The 11,908-nt window shown below is 51.7% G+C and overlaps 1 protein-coding gene across 3 annotated transcripts in view; it reads left to right on the top strand.

Annotated features, from left to right (window-relative positions):
* The first annotated feature begins 4,017 nt into the window (after positions 1-4,017).
* Positions 4,018-11,908, top strand: part of Tbx4 (T-box transcription factor 4) — a 28,265-nt gene continuing 20,374 nt past the window's right edge. For 2 of the 3 annotated variants that reach the window (XM_050119546.1, XM_050119545.1), the window contains exons 1-3: positions 4,028-4,147; positions 7,669-7,863; positions 8,524-8,618. In XM_050119546.1, coding sequence (XP_049975503.1) covers positions 7,672-7,863; positions 8,524-8,618 — 287 coding nt within the window. In that variant the 5' untranslated portion in view covers positions 4,028-4,147; positions 7,669-7,671. Of the gene's footprint in view, positions 4,148-7,668; positions 7,864-8,459; positions 8,619-11,908 lie in introns of all 3 variants that reach the window. The other variant, XM_050119547.1, reaches the window with a different exon arrangement.

Raw genomic sequence — 11,908 nt, 5'->3', positions numbered from 1 at the left:
TATATAGTGGCTGGCTGGGTGTAGTAGCACATATAATCTGAGCACTTGGGAGGTGGGGCAGGAGGATTAGTTTCTTTGTGGGTTTTTTTTTTTTTTGTCTTTGTTTTAAAAAGGCAAAATAAGGAGCTGGGGAGATGGCTCAGTGCATACTCATGGTTGTTCACAATCATCTGTAACTCCAGTTCTAGGGGATCCAATGCCCTCTTCTGGGTTCCCCAGGCACTTGCATGGTTCAATACCATGCAAAACACCCAGGCATGGAAAATAAATAAAACGGAAAATTGTAATTGCATCTTACACACTACACTGCTAGCTCCAGCCCTCTGCCTTGACCACATCTGCCCTGGGTTTAGGCAGGCAATGATTGTGGGCTGGCTGGCGCTCACCAGCCTATCCAGGAACCCTGCATTCTCCACAAGTCATGGGAATTAGTGAGCTTATAGGGTATTTGTTAATGGTTTGCATATAATTAGTTGGTTAACTAATAGGATCGCTGATTGGCCTTTCCTCTCATTTATGAATCTGGCACACAGTAAGCACTGGGTAAATATTTCTTTGGATGAATACATGCATAGAATAAAGATTAAAATGGAGTTCTAAAACAGTATCAAACAAGAGTGAAGCCACTGACCACTTTTTACCAAACTGTGCAAACAGAAGAACAAACATTTACATGGGGAACAACTACTTTCAAAATTTAGGGCTGGGGAAATTTGTTCCTACATCCTTCACCAAACACTGCTGCTTGTGGGCTGGGGAGAGAGCTGTGCTGGTAATGGGCTCGCCTTGTAAGCCTGGGGAACTGAATTTCAGCTTCAGGACCCATGTGGAAAAGCCAGGCATACTGGCACAGACTTGTAACCCTACTGCTGGAGACAGGTGATCCCTAGAATTCAGGGCCAAAGCCAATGAGAGATCCTGTCTCAAAGCAAAAATCAACAGAGGACGCCTGAGAAAAGACACCCAAGGTCACTGTTTGCCCTCTGTGCATGATCCCCCTCCCATACACATACACAATAAAAACAAAAAAGTGTCACTTGTACATTGCTTAAGTGGAATAACACCATTCTTTTCCAATCTTCCCTGGTGCTGGTAAACCAGATTTGGGGTCGATTATAGTTCTGTCAGTAAGCAAACACACACACTTTCTCCTTCGCCTTGGCCCTCGTTTGTCTTCCTATTTGTGTTTTCGCTAGCTTATATTTGTTACAATCCCCCTTGGGCTTTGGAGGAAGGGGGAATAGAGTAATATTTAGAAGTGCCAGGAGCTTTATTAACCACCTATCACATGTCAGACACTTACACGCACTAGCTCAGCCGGTCCTTATTATAGCTGGTAGGCTCTGATCACCCCGTTTGCTGTGGGTGGTAACAGACTTGCCTAAGGTCGCACAGCTGCTAATTGGTGCTTCAAGACTCAGAACCTGGCTGCAAAACCAAGGCCAGCCTAACACCAAACCTGAGGACTTTCCCCTAAGCCAGTCCAAACCAGCTTGCTAATGCTCGTTGGTGATATTGTTTAGCTAGCTGAGGTGTGTGTGTGTGTGTGTGTGTGTGTGTGTGTGTGTGTTCATGCGTGCTCATGTCCATGTATTTGGAACTTCTAAAGGCCATTTTAGAGGACAAGGGGAGGTAAAGATATTTCTTGTACATTCTTCACAGAACGCCATACTTCATCTATTACAAGCTACTACATCTATTTTTGTTTGTTTGTTTGTTTGTTTGTTTTTTCGAGACAGGGTTTCTCTGTGGTTTTGGAGCCTGTCCTGGAACTAGCTCTCGTAGACCAGGCTGGTCTTGAACTCACAGAGATCCACCTGCCTCTGCCTCCCGAGTGCTGGGATTAAAGGCGTGTGCCACCACTGCCCAGCTAAGCTACTACATCTATGTACCCACACTGTTCACTAAACTATAGGCACATCCCAGTTTCAGAGCAATATGAAAAATAAGTGTGCTAGAATTATAGTCCATTCCTGTAATGGTGTGTGTGTGTCCTCTTTTTCTCTCTCACTCACTTGCTGGCTGGTTTGCTGCTTTAATTTCACTGCCAAAACCTTGCCTGCCTCTTCCATATCTCATGTCTCCACATCCTCATGAACCAGTTGATACTGATTTAGACCATCTCCCGTGAGCCTCCAGAAAGACGCGCACTTACCGGAAGACCGCAGTCTAATTTTTTAAGAGCTGAACTACATGGTGTCATTAGGAACGTCCTCCAGTGACTGTCAACAACTCCTTTCCAGGGTCTGGCCTAGCTCTAGCCTTCAGATGTACCTATTAACTCACTACCAGTTCATTCTGCCCATTCCACACAGCCGCTGGGTCAGCCTGCCCACTGTAGGGAACGATTTCCCTCCAGGCTGTTGAAGAAGACAAGGGAGGGGACTGGGGGCAGCAGCTGAGGCCTGTCATCCCGTTTTCTCTAACACAGGAAGCATGGCTCCCCAGACATTCTCTGAAGCACCAGGGCCTTCCCTTTCTTCATTCCAGAAGGAGGCAGGGTGGGGAGAACTGAGCCTTCCTACCCTTTTTAGATCATGCTTCCTCTCCTGAGTGTGGAGGAATCTTTAAGGGTTGGAGGGCCCATCCACACTAGGCACGGTAGGGACCCTGGGTGGCAGGATGCGGCTGAGCTGGCCGGCTAGTTCCTAACAGCAGCTTTTTCTTCTTCTAAGACACTTATTTTGCTTCCTTCTTGAGTATGTGGGGTCAGCAGGTACAGATGCTGCCTCTCAGCTTTGAAAGGGAGGCAGATCCCATCAGGAAAGGATTTGGTGGTATGTCTTCAGTCTGGGGATAAAATCTGTAGAGGAACCAGGGCTGACTGGGGAAACTGATGACGCCAGCGGAGGGGTTCAGCCCAGGCCTGAGAACTGAGGACGATTGCTGGGATCCCCGTTAAACAAGGGATTTGGGGCCATTGGAGATGGATGGACAGGTTTATTCTTGACCAAGTTTCCTTGGCGTACAGCTGGCTGTGAAGCCCAGACATGCATGGTGTGGAGTCTCTGTACCTGTGGAGTCTCAGAAGCTGTGTGAGGAAGTAGAAAAGAAAGAAAGGCAAGGGAACCCAGAGGGAGGCCCGGCTTGAGGTCTAGGCCACTAAGCAGGCCTCACTTTCTCAGGTTCAGAGCAGAGGGTACAGCCATCTCAGCTTTGCAGGCTGAAGTTGGGTTGGATCTTGGGAACCTGCTGGCTCAAGCTTGTCCCTTGGCTGCAGTTTCAAAAGGTTCAGCCACTCCTGATTACCCCCCCCCCCCCCCCCCCCCCCCCCCCCCCCCCGCCCCAAGTCCAGCTAAGGCTAGGTTAAGGCCCAAGCTCCAATTCAGCATCTCCCTGCAGCCACCAGGCCCGGCCCTGCTCAGCCCGGCCACCCAGCCTCCTCCCGGCCCTCCTTGGTGACTTCTAGGCGCCCTAGGGCGTCGGCGAGAAGTCCGCTGTCCTCAGGATCAGATTCAGGGCCCACGGCTGTAGGTGTGAGCATGGGGTGGTCAGGATCCATGCAGGACGTGCATGCCCTCAGCCCCCAGGACACCGGCTCCCAAATCCATCGCGTGCAGGCAGGGCTGTGGGAGAGCTGGTGCGGGGAGGTTACCCGGCCAGTGGCCAGGCCCAGCCACGGGCGCCAGGGAGCGGGCCTAGCTGTCCAGTCTCAGTGGGAACAGGGCACGGCGACCCGGCCGCCCGTCCCCTCTTCCCGCCTCACTAATCTAAACCATGCGGGGCTCCAGGCCCCTGCCCAGCTCAAGGACTGCGGGAAAGCCACCCAGCTACACTGCCGAGGAGCCTGCGGCCCGATCGAGGCTTGGGGTCGGAAAGGACTGAGGAGTCCCAGGACCCTAGAATCCCCCTCTCCGGGGGGCGGCGGGCGAGAACTGATTGACAGCTGCGACGTCAGCACTGGGGGGGGGGGGAGCGGCCCCGAAGGGAGGGAGGACCAGGAGGAGGGAGCAGAGGCCCCAAAGTGCAGCCTCGGAGATCAAGGGCCCATTCCACACCCGGGATGTACCCGGCCCCGAGGACGCAGCGGGCATCGGGACTGTAACCCAAGGCCCAGGCAGAGCCTTCACGGTCCCACGCCTCTCCGACCTGAACTGGTTGTGGACCTGGGGCCGCAGGCGCCTCCGCATGCTGCTGTGCAGTTAGGGTGAGTGTGGGCTCCAGCCCGTCGCGGGTTAGCTGGGCGCGGGGCTGGGGTCACCCAGCCCAAGGTTAATCAGCAGGATGGGGCGGGGGTGGAGATGAGCTGAACAGGGGCAATTGGTGTAAGGACCACGGTGGTCAAAGCCCCTGGTAGGACCGCGACTGTGCTTTAGTAGTCAGATCACTGCTTGGGCTGGATACCCAGTGGCAGGGGCACAAGCCCTTAGTCAGGAGCGTGGGACTAAATGGGTCTAGGGACCAAAGAGTATTGTTGCTTAAGAGGCAGCTTCGTCAGGACAAGAGCGGTGGCCTTGAAATTTGAATCAGCAGAATAAGAAAGGCCAAAGGAGAGGGCTCGGGACTGACGGTGAAAACTGAAATTTCATGATGAAATGTAGGTGATCAGAACCTGGATGCCACGGACTCATCAGATTTAAATCAGTGACCGTTACATAAGTAACAATGGCTCAAAACTACCAGAATGTGGGAGATTACCAAAGAAACAGAGCGAATCGGTTAACTGATAGAATACTTAGGATTTTTTTTGTTAGTACAACAGTCCTTTTCAAGAGCGAATGAAAGTAGTAATAACCATTTGAAAAGGACTGAAGACTAAGTAGCTTCAAATACAGAGACAAAGGAGCCATCATTGTATTAAAGTCCCTGTCCATTGTATACAAGGAGTAATACTCATTTAGCAAATTGCTAAACTGAGGTACTGTGGGAAACACGCGAGGAAAACGATGAACAACGCAAATATTAAGGAAAATTCCTTCAGTGTTGATGCGAGACTATCATAGGATGCATTGTTAATATCATATCAATATTAAATATTAACTATTAACAAGTAATTGTAATGCATGTAGGGACACGGTGATGAGGATTACTGGAGTAATGAGAATTTATGATAATATAATTTATTAATAGTCATAACAGTATAAATAATGTTTGAGTAGTAAGTATTATACCAACGTGCTGAAAAATAATCAGAGTAATACGGGCTACAGCAATATTACAAATGATGATAAAGTAGCAAGAAGCGGTGAAGTGATGAAAAACAACAGGCAAATTAAGATCCATAGCGTTGCAAATAACGGCAAAGTCATGAGCGAGATATTATAGAGAGATGATGAATAATAATGTCTAGAGTAGCACGCACAACCCTGACAAAACAAATCATGGCAAGGTAACAAGAAATATTCTAACGATGCAAAGAAAATTTACCTGGATATCGGGGGCAATAATATTACAATTATGCTAAGTCTTAACCTAGGAAAATGTAAATAGAAATGAAGAGCTAGAAGTGGGACCATGAATGGTATACCTAGTACAAGTAAAATAATGATAGGTTAAAAGGATCAATTGAACACGTATCTAAAGACCTAGATACGGGTAACGGTATTACTAATGTGCCTGAGAAGCGCTGAAGGACGAAACAGTAACAGCAAAGAAACAACGTTTTCGATGAGGGTACCAAACTCCCACTTCACCCTTACTGCGTTAAAATCACGAATAAAATAATTCCAGAGCTAGGCATAAATATTCCTAATGTTGCCGAACTGATCAGAATTTCACTTCGATGATAACAAAACATTGAAAATTGTAAATATTTTTTTTAAAAAAAATTCCCTCTAGTATAAGGGGAAAAAAATCACTAGTAAAAAATACGAAAAGAAAATGCTACCCCTGCCCCCCGAAAAATGAGGTAGCCCAAAGTAACCATTCCAGGCTCTGAGGCAGTGCAGCCCGCGCGACGTGAAGGGCCTTGGCGCCGAGGCTGGGGCGAGCGCGGGACCCAGGATGCCAGCGCTGGGACCGAAATGGGCGCCCAAGGGGGAGGGAAAAAGGGAATCTTGGAGGGGGGGTGTCTCGAGCGGGGACTTAGTGGCGTTGGAGAGCGATCCGCGACCGCGATGGAGGGGAAGGAGAGCGCCGCGTAACTCTGGCGGCGGGTGTAGAAGGGCAGCCGTCAGCAGCGCAGACAGGGTGAAGAGCCGCTGCAAGGCCGCTGCTTGGTTCTGGGTGACGAGGGACCTCCGTGGCGCCGCAGGCAGCCCCTGCCCTTGGCCCCGCGAGCCTCCGCACCTGGGGCGGGCGGGGCGGTCCATAGGTACCCATAGGTACCCATTCTGGTTGGAGCCCAAATAGAATGGGAGGCAGCGCACAAGCCAAGACCCTCCCGGAATTCTGGATTTTCGAAGTCCTACGGGGGAACCAGCACGTGGCTCAAGGCAGGGTGCAGGGGCAGGCCACGTCCAGGGAGCCTTGCTAGTTCTAGGCGGGCTGTGGCTGGGCTGTCAGCCTTATCTTTATGGGCTTTTCCCAGCCCTGGCTGGCCCTGGCCCCCTTTTATCTCCTCGGTTGCACTTGGCTTGTTTACTTTGGAGGCCCTGGGAGCCGAAGTCTCAGTCCAGGCGGTGCAGAGGCTGGTGAGCCGGGTAGGTGAGGGCCTGTGCCTGGGGATGCAGCGCCAGAGAGTTGGGCTAGAACAGAAAGGGCCTGAGAGGACAAAAGGGAGAGATTTCGCCAAGACACACAGCAAGCCCACTAAAGCTTGGCCAGATTCTGAAGGAAGAGTAGGGTGGTGGGAAGGGAAGCGTAGAACAGTCTGTGGCAGCACCCGGAAGGATGCAGGACAGGCTGGTCCTGGCTAGCAAGATAGATTTTTCCTTTTCACTCGAGCAGGCAGGTGAATAGGCTCAGAGATTTCGGGGAAATTTAGCTGTGCCCCAAGGCAAGGTCAGACTGTGATTGTGAAATGGACCCGCCCTACTGGCCTAGTATTTTGCTAAGAGGTCTTTGAATCCTTTGGCCCAACACAGATTACTTTTTGGAACCGAAGAGCGAGTGTGTGAGCCAACTTGTGCGAATGTGAGGACAGTTTGAGGAGGCCGCTGGCAGAGTTCAGGGTCTGGATCAGAGGGACCCCAAGACAGAGTGTGTGCTCCTTGGGTGAGGAGGATGCGGTGTGGGGTTTGGAAGCGTTTGGTTCAGGATGTCTTCACTTGCCTGGACTGAGGTGCTGGATGAGGGCAGAAAGTTGAGCGCTGGCCTCAAGCGCCCCAGCTCTGGGCCCTTCTCAGGTGTGGGGCTGCAGGAACCAGGGCCCTGACTTTAGGCCTAGCTCTCCTCTCCCACAAGCCCAGGTAGTGTCCTGAGTACCCTGAGCCAAAAGTCAAGAAGACCCAGGCCTTCGGCTCCAGTTGAGCAAAAGGGAGGGACGCGGGGTGCAGCTGAGACTCTGCGGGAAGGCGGTCCTTCCTCAAGACCTACTCTTCACACAACCTCAAGTCTTAGGGGCAGGCAGACCTTAAACTGCACGTAGATCCTCCCAGGTCCAGAACCTGAAGGGAGGAGGCTAGGGTCCTGCCCTCCCGCATGCTCCCTCCCCTAGCTCAGAAGGGGGCGGGGTCCACGTGTGCCGGGGCACCCACCCGAAGCCCCGGGGGCTCAGCTCCACAGGGCCGCGGGGCCTCTGGCCGGTGTGGGTCTGGCTGAGTAACTCGGCGTGTGCTGTGCCCGCAGGAGATGCTGCAGGATAAGGGCCTGTCGGAGAGCGAGGAGGCCTTCCGGGCCCCGGGCACAGCGCTCGGGGAGGCCAGCACCACCAACGCCACCAACGTCCCCGAGCCCGCGCTGGCCGCGCCGGGTCTTAGCGGAGCAGCTCTTGGCAGCCCCCCGGGCCAGGGCGCTGACGTCGCCGCTGCAGCCGCGGAGCAGGTAGGGGCGTCGAGCTGTTTGTGCGGGTCCTTCGTGGTCGTAGCTAGGATTCCTAGGGTCAGAGACTGTCAGCTCTTTGGTTCTCCGCTGGGCATGGCTCGTGTTCTCTGCTTTCGAGGGAGGGTTCTTCTCCACCCCGAACCCTCAGGGGCTGACTCTGAGGCAGCCCTGGAAGGGAGATCCCTGATTCAGAGAACGAACCCAAACCAATGTCCAGTTTCGAAGACCCCAGAAGGGTGAAAGCCAGGGAGAAGGCCACAGAACTGTCACTGAGACGGCTTTAGAGCCACTACCGTGCACCATCACCACAACCCACATCCCCCCCCCCCAGCCTTTCTCGATGTCCCTCGGTTCGCCCACAAGCGGTGGCTAGAGCCAGCTGTGGAGTGTCGTCTGCATGGCATAGTCACCATGTGTCCTCTGTAGGATCGATCATCAGTAGGTGAAGGCCCAAGGGAGAGAGTTTGAATCTCTGATTCAAAGCTTCAAATTCTCCAGTGGTTCAAAATAATTTTGTGAGAAACGAAATCTCGAGGAGTAGGCTCGAGGGCTGGCTGTTCTGCACGCTTCGTCGGTCTGCGCTCTACTCTGTGCAGGCTCCGCGTGGAGCCCAGCTGTGGGCCAGCCAGGCAGACCAGTTCTCCTCCCTCCCATCCCCAGACCATCGAGAACATCAAGGTGGGGCTGCACGAGAAGGAGCTGTGGAAGAAGTTCCACGAAGCGGGCACCGAGATGATCATCACCAAGGCCGGCAGGTCAGTCGGGGAGAGCGGCAGGTGGGAGCCAGGAAAATGTGTCTGCCAGGAAGGCCCTTAGGGAGAGGACTCTGCAGTCCTCTGGGTTCCTGGTCTTGGGCCAGTGGGAAATTTATCAGCCACTGAGGTCCCAGCTCCACGTTCTACAGCAGCCTTGGCGGGACCTACAGCTTTTGCACCCTCCTTGGACCTGAGGGGGTCGGAAGGGACAGCATTAAGCTGTTCACGGGCAAACAAGCGCTGCCACACCCGAAGGCCACCTGCGGGGATGCTTGGCCCTCAGGGGAATTGTACTGCCTACTAACCTCCTGGTGAGGGTCGGGCTGAGGTTGTGTTTCTCAATCGCCCAAACTTTTTGGGAGCAGCATGAACCCCAAGTTCCTTATCCTAGGGCAACACCCTCCTCAACCTAGGAGAAGGCACCACCGGGTCAGTGCGCTGTCCGGGCGCCTCCCTAGCTCTCGGTGGCTGCCAGCGAAGGGTGATTTATAAAGTGGAAACATCTTTAAAATGCACTGGTGTCTGTGGGAGAGGAGGGAGGAGAGGGTGAGAAGAGAAAGACACGAGCAGTGTGTGTGTGTGTTCTTGAGAGCTCACAAGCCTGTGAATGTGTGTAAAGGAGACAGCGGCTGTGGTGGGCCGGCTGGCACAGGACAGGACTGGCCCAATGGAGCAGTTAGCAAGTGAAGGGGACAGCGACAGACCCTCAGAACTTACAGTTTAGGAAGCTCTTGTGGAGACTCTGCCCTTCTCCATCCATACCTTTGGTTTTGGTCTCTTGGAGCAAATTAGGTGAGACACGATCCATTTCCCTGGTGATGAGCCTGGAATTTGTTGTTTGGAGAAATCAGATGCTAAGCCATCAAGGGCCAGGGATGTGGAGTCAGACTATAGTGGGAGGAGTGTTCTCTTGCCAGCTCAACTGTTTCCATCTGTGCAATCCTCAGACGAGGGCCATACCATACGGGTCTCTACCTGCTTCCCCTTCACCCACAAGAGAAAAAGGTCCTGCTTCATTCGGCTGTCCATGAAGCCCATGACAGAGTTTCGTTTCAAAAGAAATAAAAATCAGTGGGGTACTGCGAGTAGTGAATGGATACTGGGGTCCTTCCTGTCCGCTCCCAAACGTAGGCATTGTGAAGATTTTTTTTGTTTGTTTTTAATTTTATTGACGATGGAAACATGAACATTTGGTCACCCTCTTGTCTCAGAAAGATGGCATGGTCACTCAGGGCTTCTCAGGGAAGGAGGAAGGTTGGTTTTAGGGTCCTGAGTTTTCTGCATTTGGGGGGATGGAAAAAGAGGACACTTCAGTGTTCTTGGCACAGGGTGGTCTGGCCGAATAGTCATGGGTGAACTTGGGCGAGAAACTATTGTCCTATGGCCCTTGGTGCCAGGTGTTTGAAAGTGACAACTGTAAATATAGCTGCTGTCCTTCCTAACTGTGGGACGCAAACCAGGGGCGTCTGTGAAAGACGCTGGTTGAGCAATCGTCAGGTGCATTACAGGTGTGAAGAAGGGGGGGGATTGTTCTCTTGTGCCCCCTAACATGGAGGAAGGAAAACAGAAAGAACTCTCTAGACTTTACATTTGTAGATTTTAATCTCTTAAAAATAGATGATGGTTATGTTCTCTGGATAGATGAGTTTCTGGTTTTCAGTGAGCTTTTCTACCTGTGTGGATCCTCCCCCTCCCCCCCCAACAGAAGTCCTCAAATCCGCACTGCAGAGCCTACCCTCTGAGTCAGAAGTCTGCGCCCTCTCCTAATGATCCTACCTAGGGGTGGGCCTCAGGGGATGGCGCTGACAGTTTAAAAATGACCCTGAGGATTCTGGTCATTTACGTGGTCCTCACGTACTTTTCTCTGGTGGAAAGTTATACTAAATCTAATTGGAAAAACTTACTAGCCTCATCCACTTCCGCTTCAGATCTCAAGGCCCCATTTCTTCCTGCAAACCTTCCTACTATCTTTTTTTGGGGGGTGGTGGTGCTAGGATCCACCCCATCCTGCACAGGGACTGAGCTACACCTCCAGAACTCTACTGTCTTCAGAGATCTCCTTCATTGGCTTGCTAGCTGTGTCCAGGCAGTCTCTGGGTGCAACCTGCTGTGTTTGGGCTTGTGGCTCTTCCACACTCCACCCAGTGTTGTCCCAGACAACTACCAGTACCCTTCCTGGGGCATGCTCATTTCTCAGCAGATGGCCCGGTTCATAGATTCTAAGATGGAAAAACCTCCTTCATGGCTCTTTTCCTTTTCTTTACTGATGCCCTGTAAAGTTTGGGATTGTTTGCTCCTGGAGACAGACTCTGGCCGCTTAGGGGCATGGATATCTGCTGTCTGGCCGGGGAAGAATGGGGCCCTGGAGAAGGGAGCCAGAATCTTCTCAAGACGGTTTCACAAGTCTCCCACCCATGGGGTCCTTGAAAGTCTGAAGGCCAGAGGGAAAAAAAAAAAGAAAACCAGCCCCATTTGGATAGTGCCTTTGACTAAAATGCTCAAGAACCCGGGGTGACAAGTGTCACGTGAGAGTCAGACCTTTCCTAGTCAGTCTCAGTTCCTCCCAGAGCAGAGCGCCCATGTTGGTAATGGCAGAGATTTCTCTCTTGGCTTCAGATCCCTTCCAAGCTTGATACATGTGAGAAACTGCATTTTTCCCCCTCCCAAACACAGATAAAAGTGAACTCCACAAAAAAATTAAACATAAACCTTCCAAAAATGAACATTTCCTACCCATCTGACTGCCCTTCTCCTAGGTCATGGTTTTGCCACCAGATAAATCTCCACTATCAGTCTTCATAGCCTGTTGAGTTCAATGTTGCTTGTGTTAGTGACAGTGAATTTGCGTTTGAAAAATGAACTACTGATGAGAACTCCTGTTGAACCTGTATTGTTTGTTATTCTGAGGCAAGGATTTGGCCTGGCTTAATCCCGGGCTTCAAAGCCAATTGCCCTTGCTCTGTATACAGAGCGTCAGAGCCCAGTGGCGTGGGTGATAAGAGAAGTAAGGGTTGAAGACACTGGGAAAGTGGGTTGGGGAGAGAGTGCTTTGATCTCGTCTTAAAGTATTTTCTGAAAGCAAAAGTCTATCAGAAGGAAGTGCCTTCCAAAAAAAAAAAATTCTGAGCAAAGCAACTGAACTTCCCAAACAGCACCCATTCCACACACCCTCCCTAGACCCTCCCCTCAGGGAAAATATGTCTTTAAGAATGCTTTGGGTGTATTAGAAAGTCAGGCTCGCTCTCTCTCTCTCTCTCTCTCTCTCTCTCTCTCTCTCTCTCTCTCTCTCT

Source organism: Alexandromys fortis, unplaced genomic scaffold (genome assembly GCF_014885135.2).
Source record: "Alexandromys fortis isolate MF-2015 unplaced genomic scaffold, M_Fortis_MF-2015_v1.1 scaffold_173, whole genome shotgun sequence".
NCBI classification, from domain to species: Eukaryota; Metazoa; Chordata; class Mammalia; order Rodentia; family Cricetidae; genus Alexandromys; species Alexandromys fortis.
The sequence above is the reverse complement of the archived record's forward strand: the minus strand, read 5'-3'. Positions and strand labels throughout refer to the sequence as shown.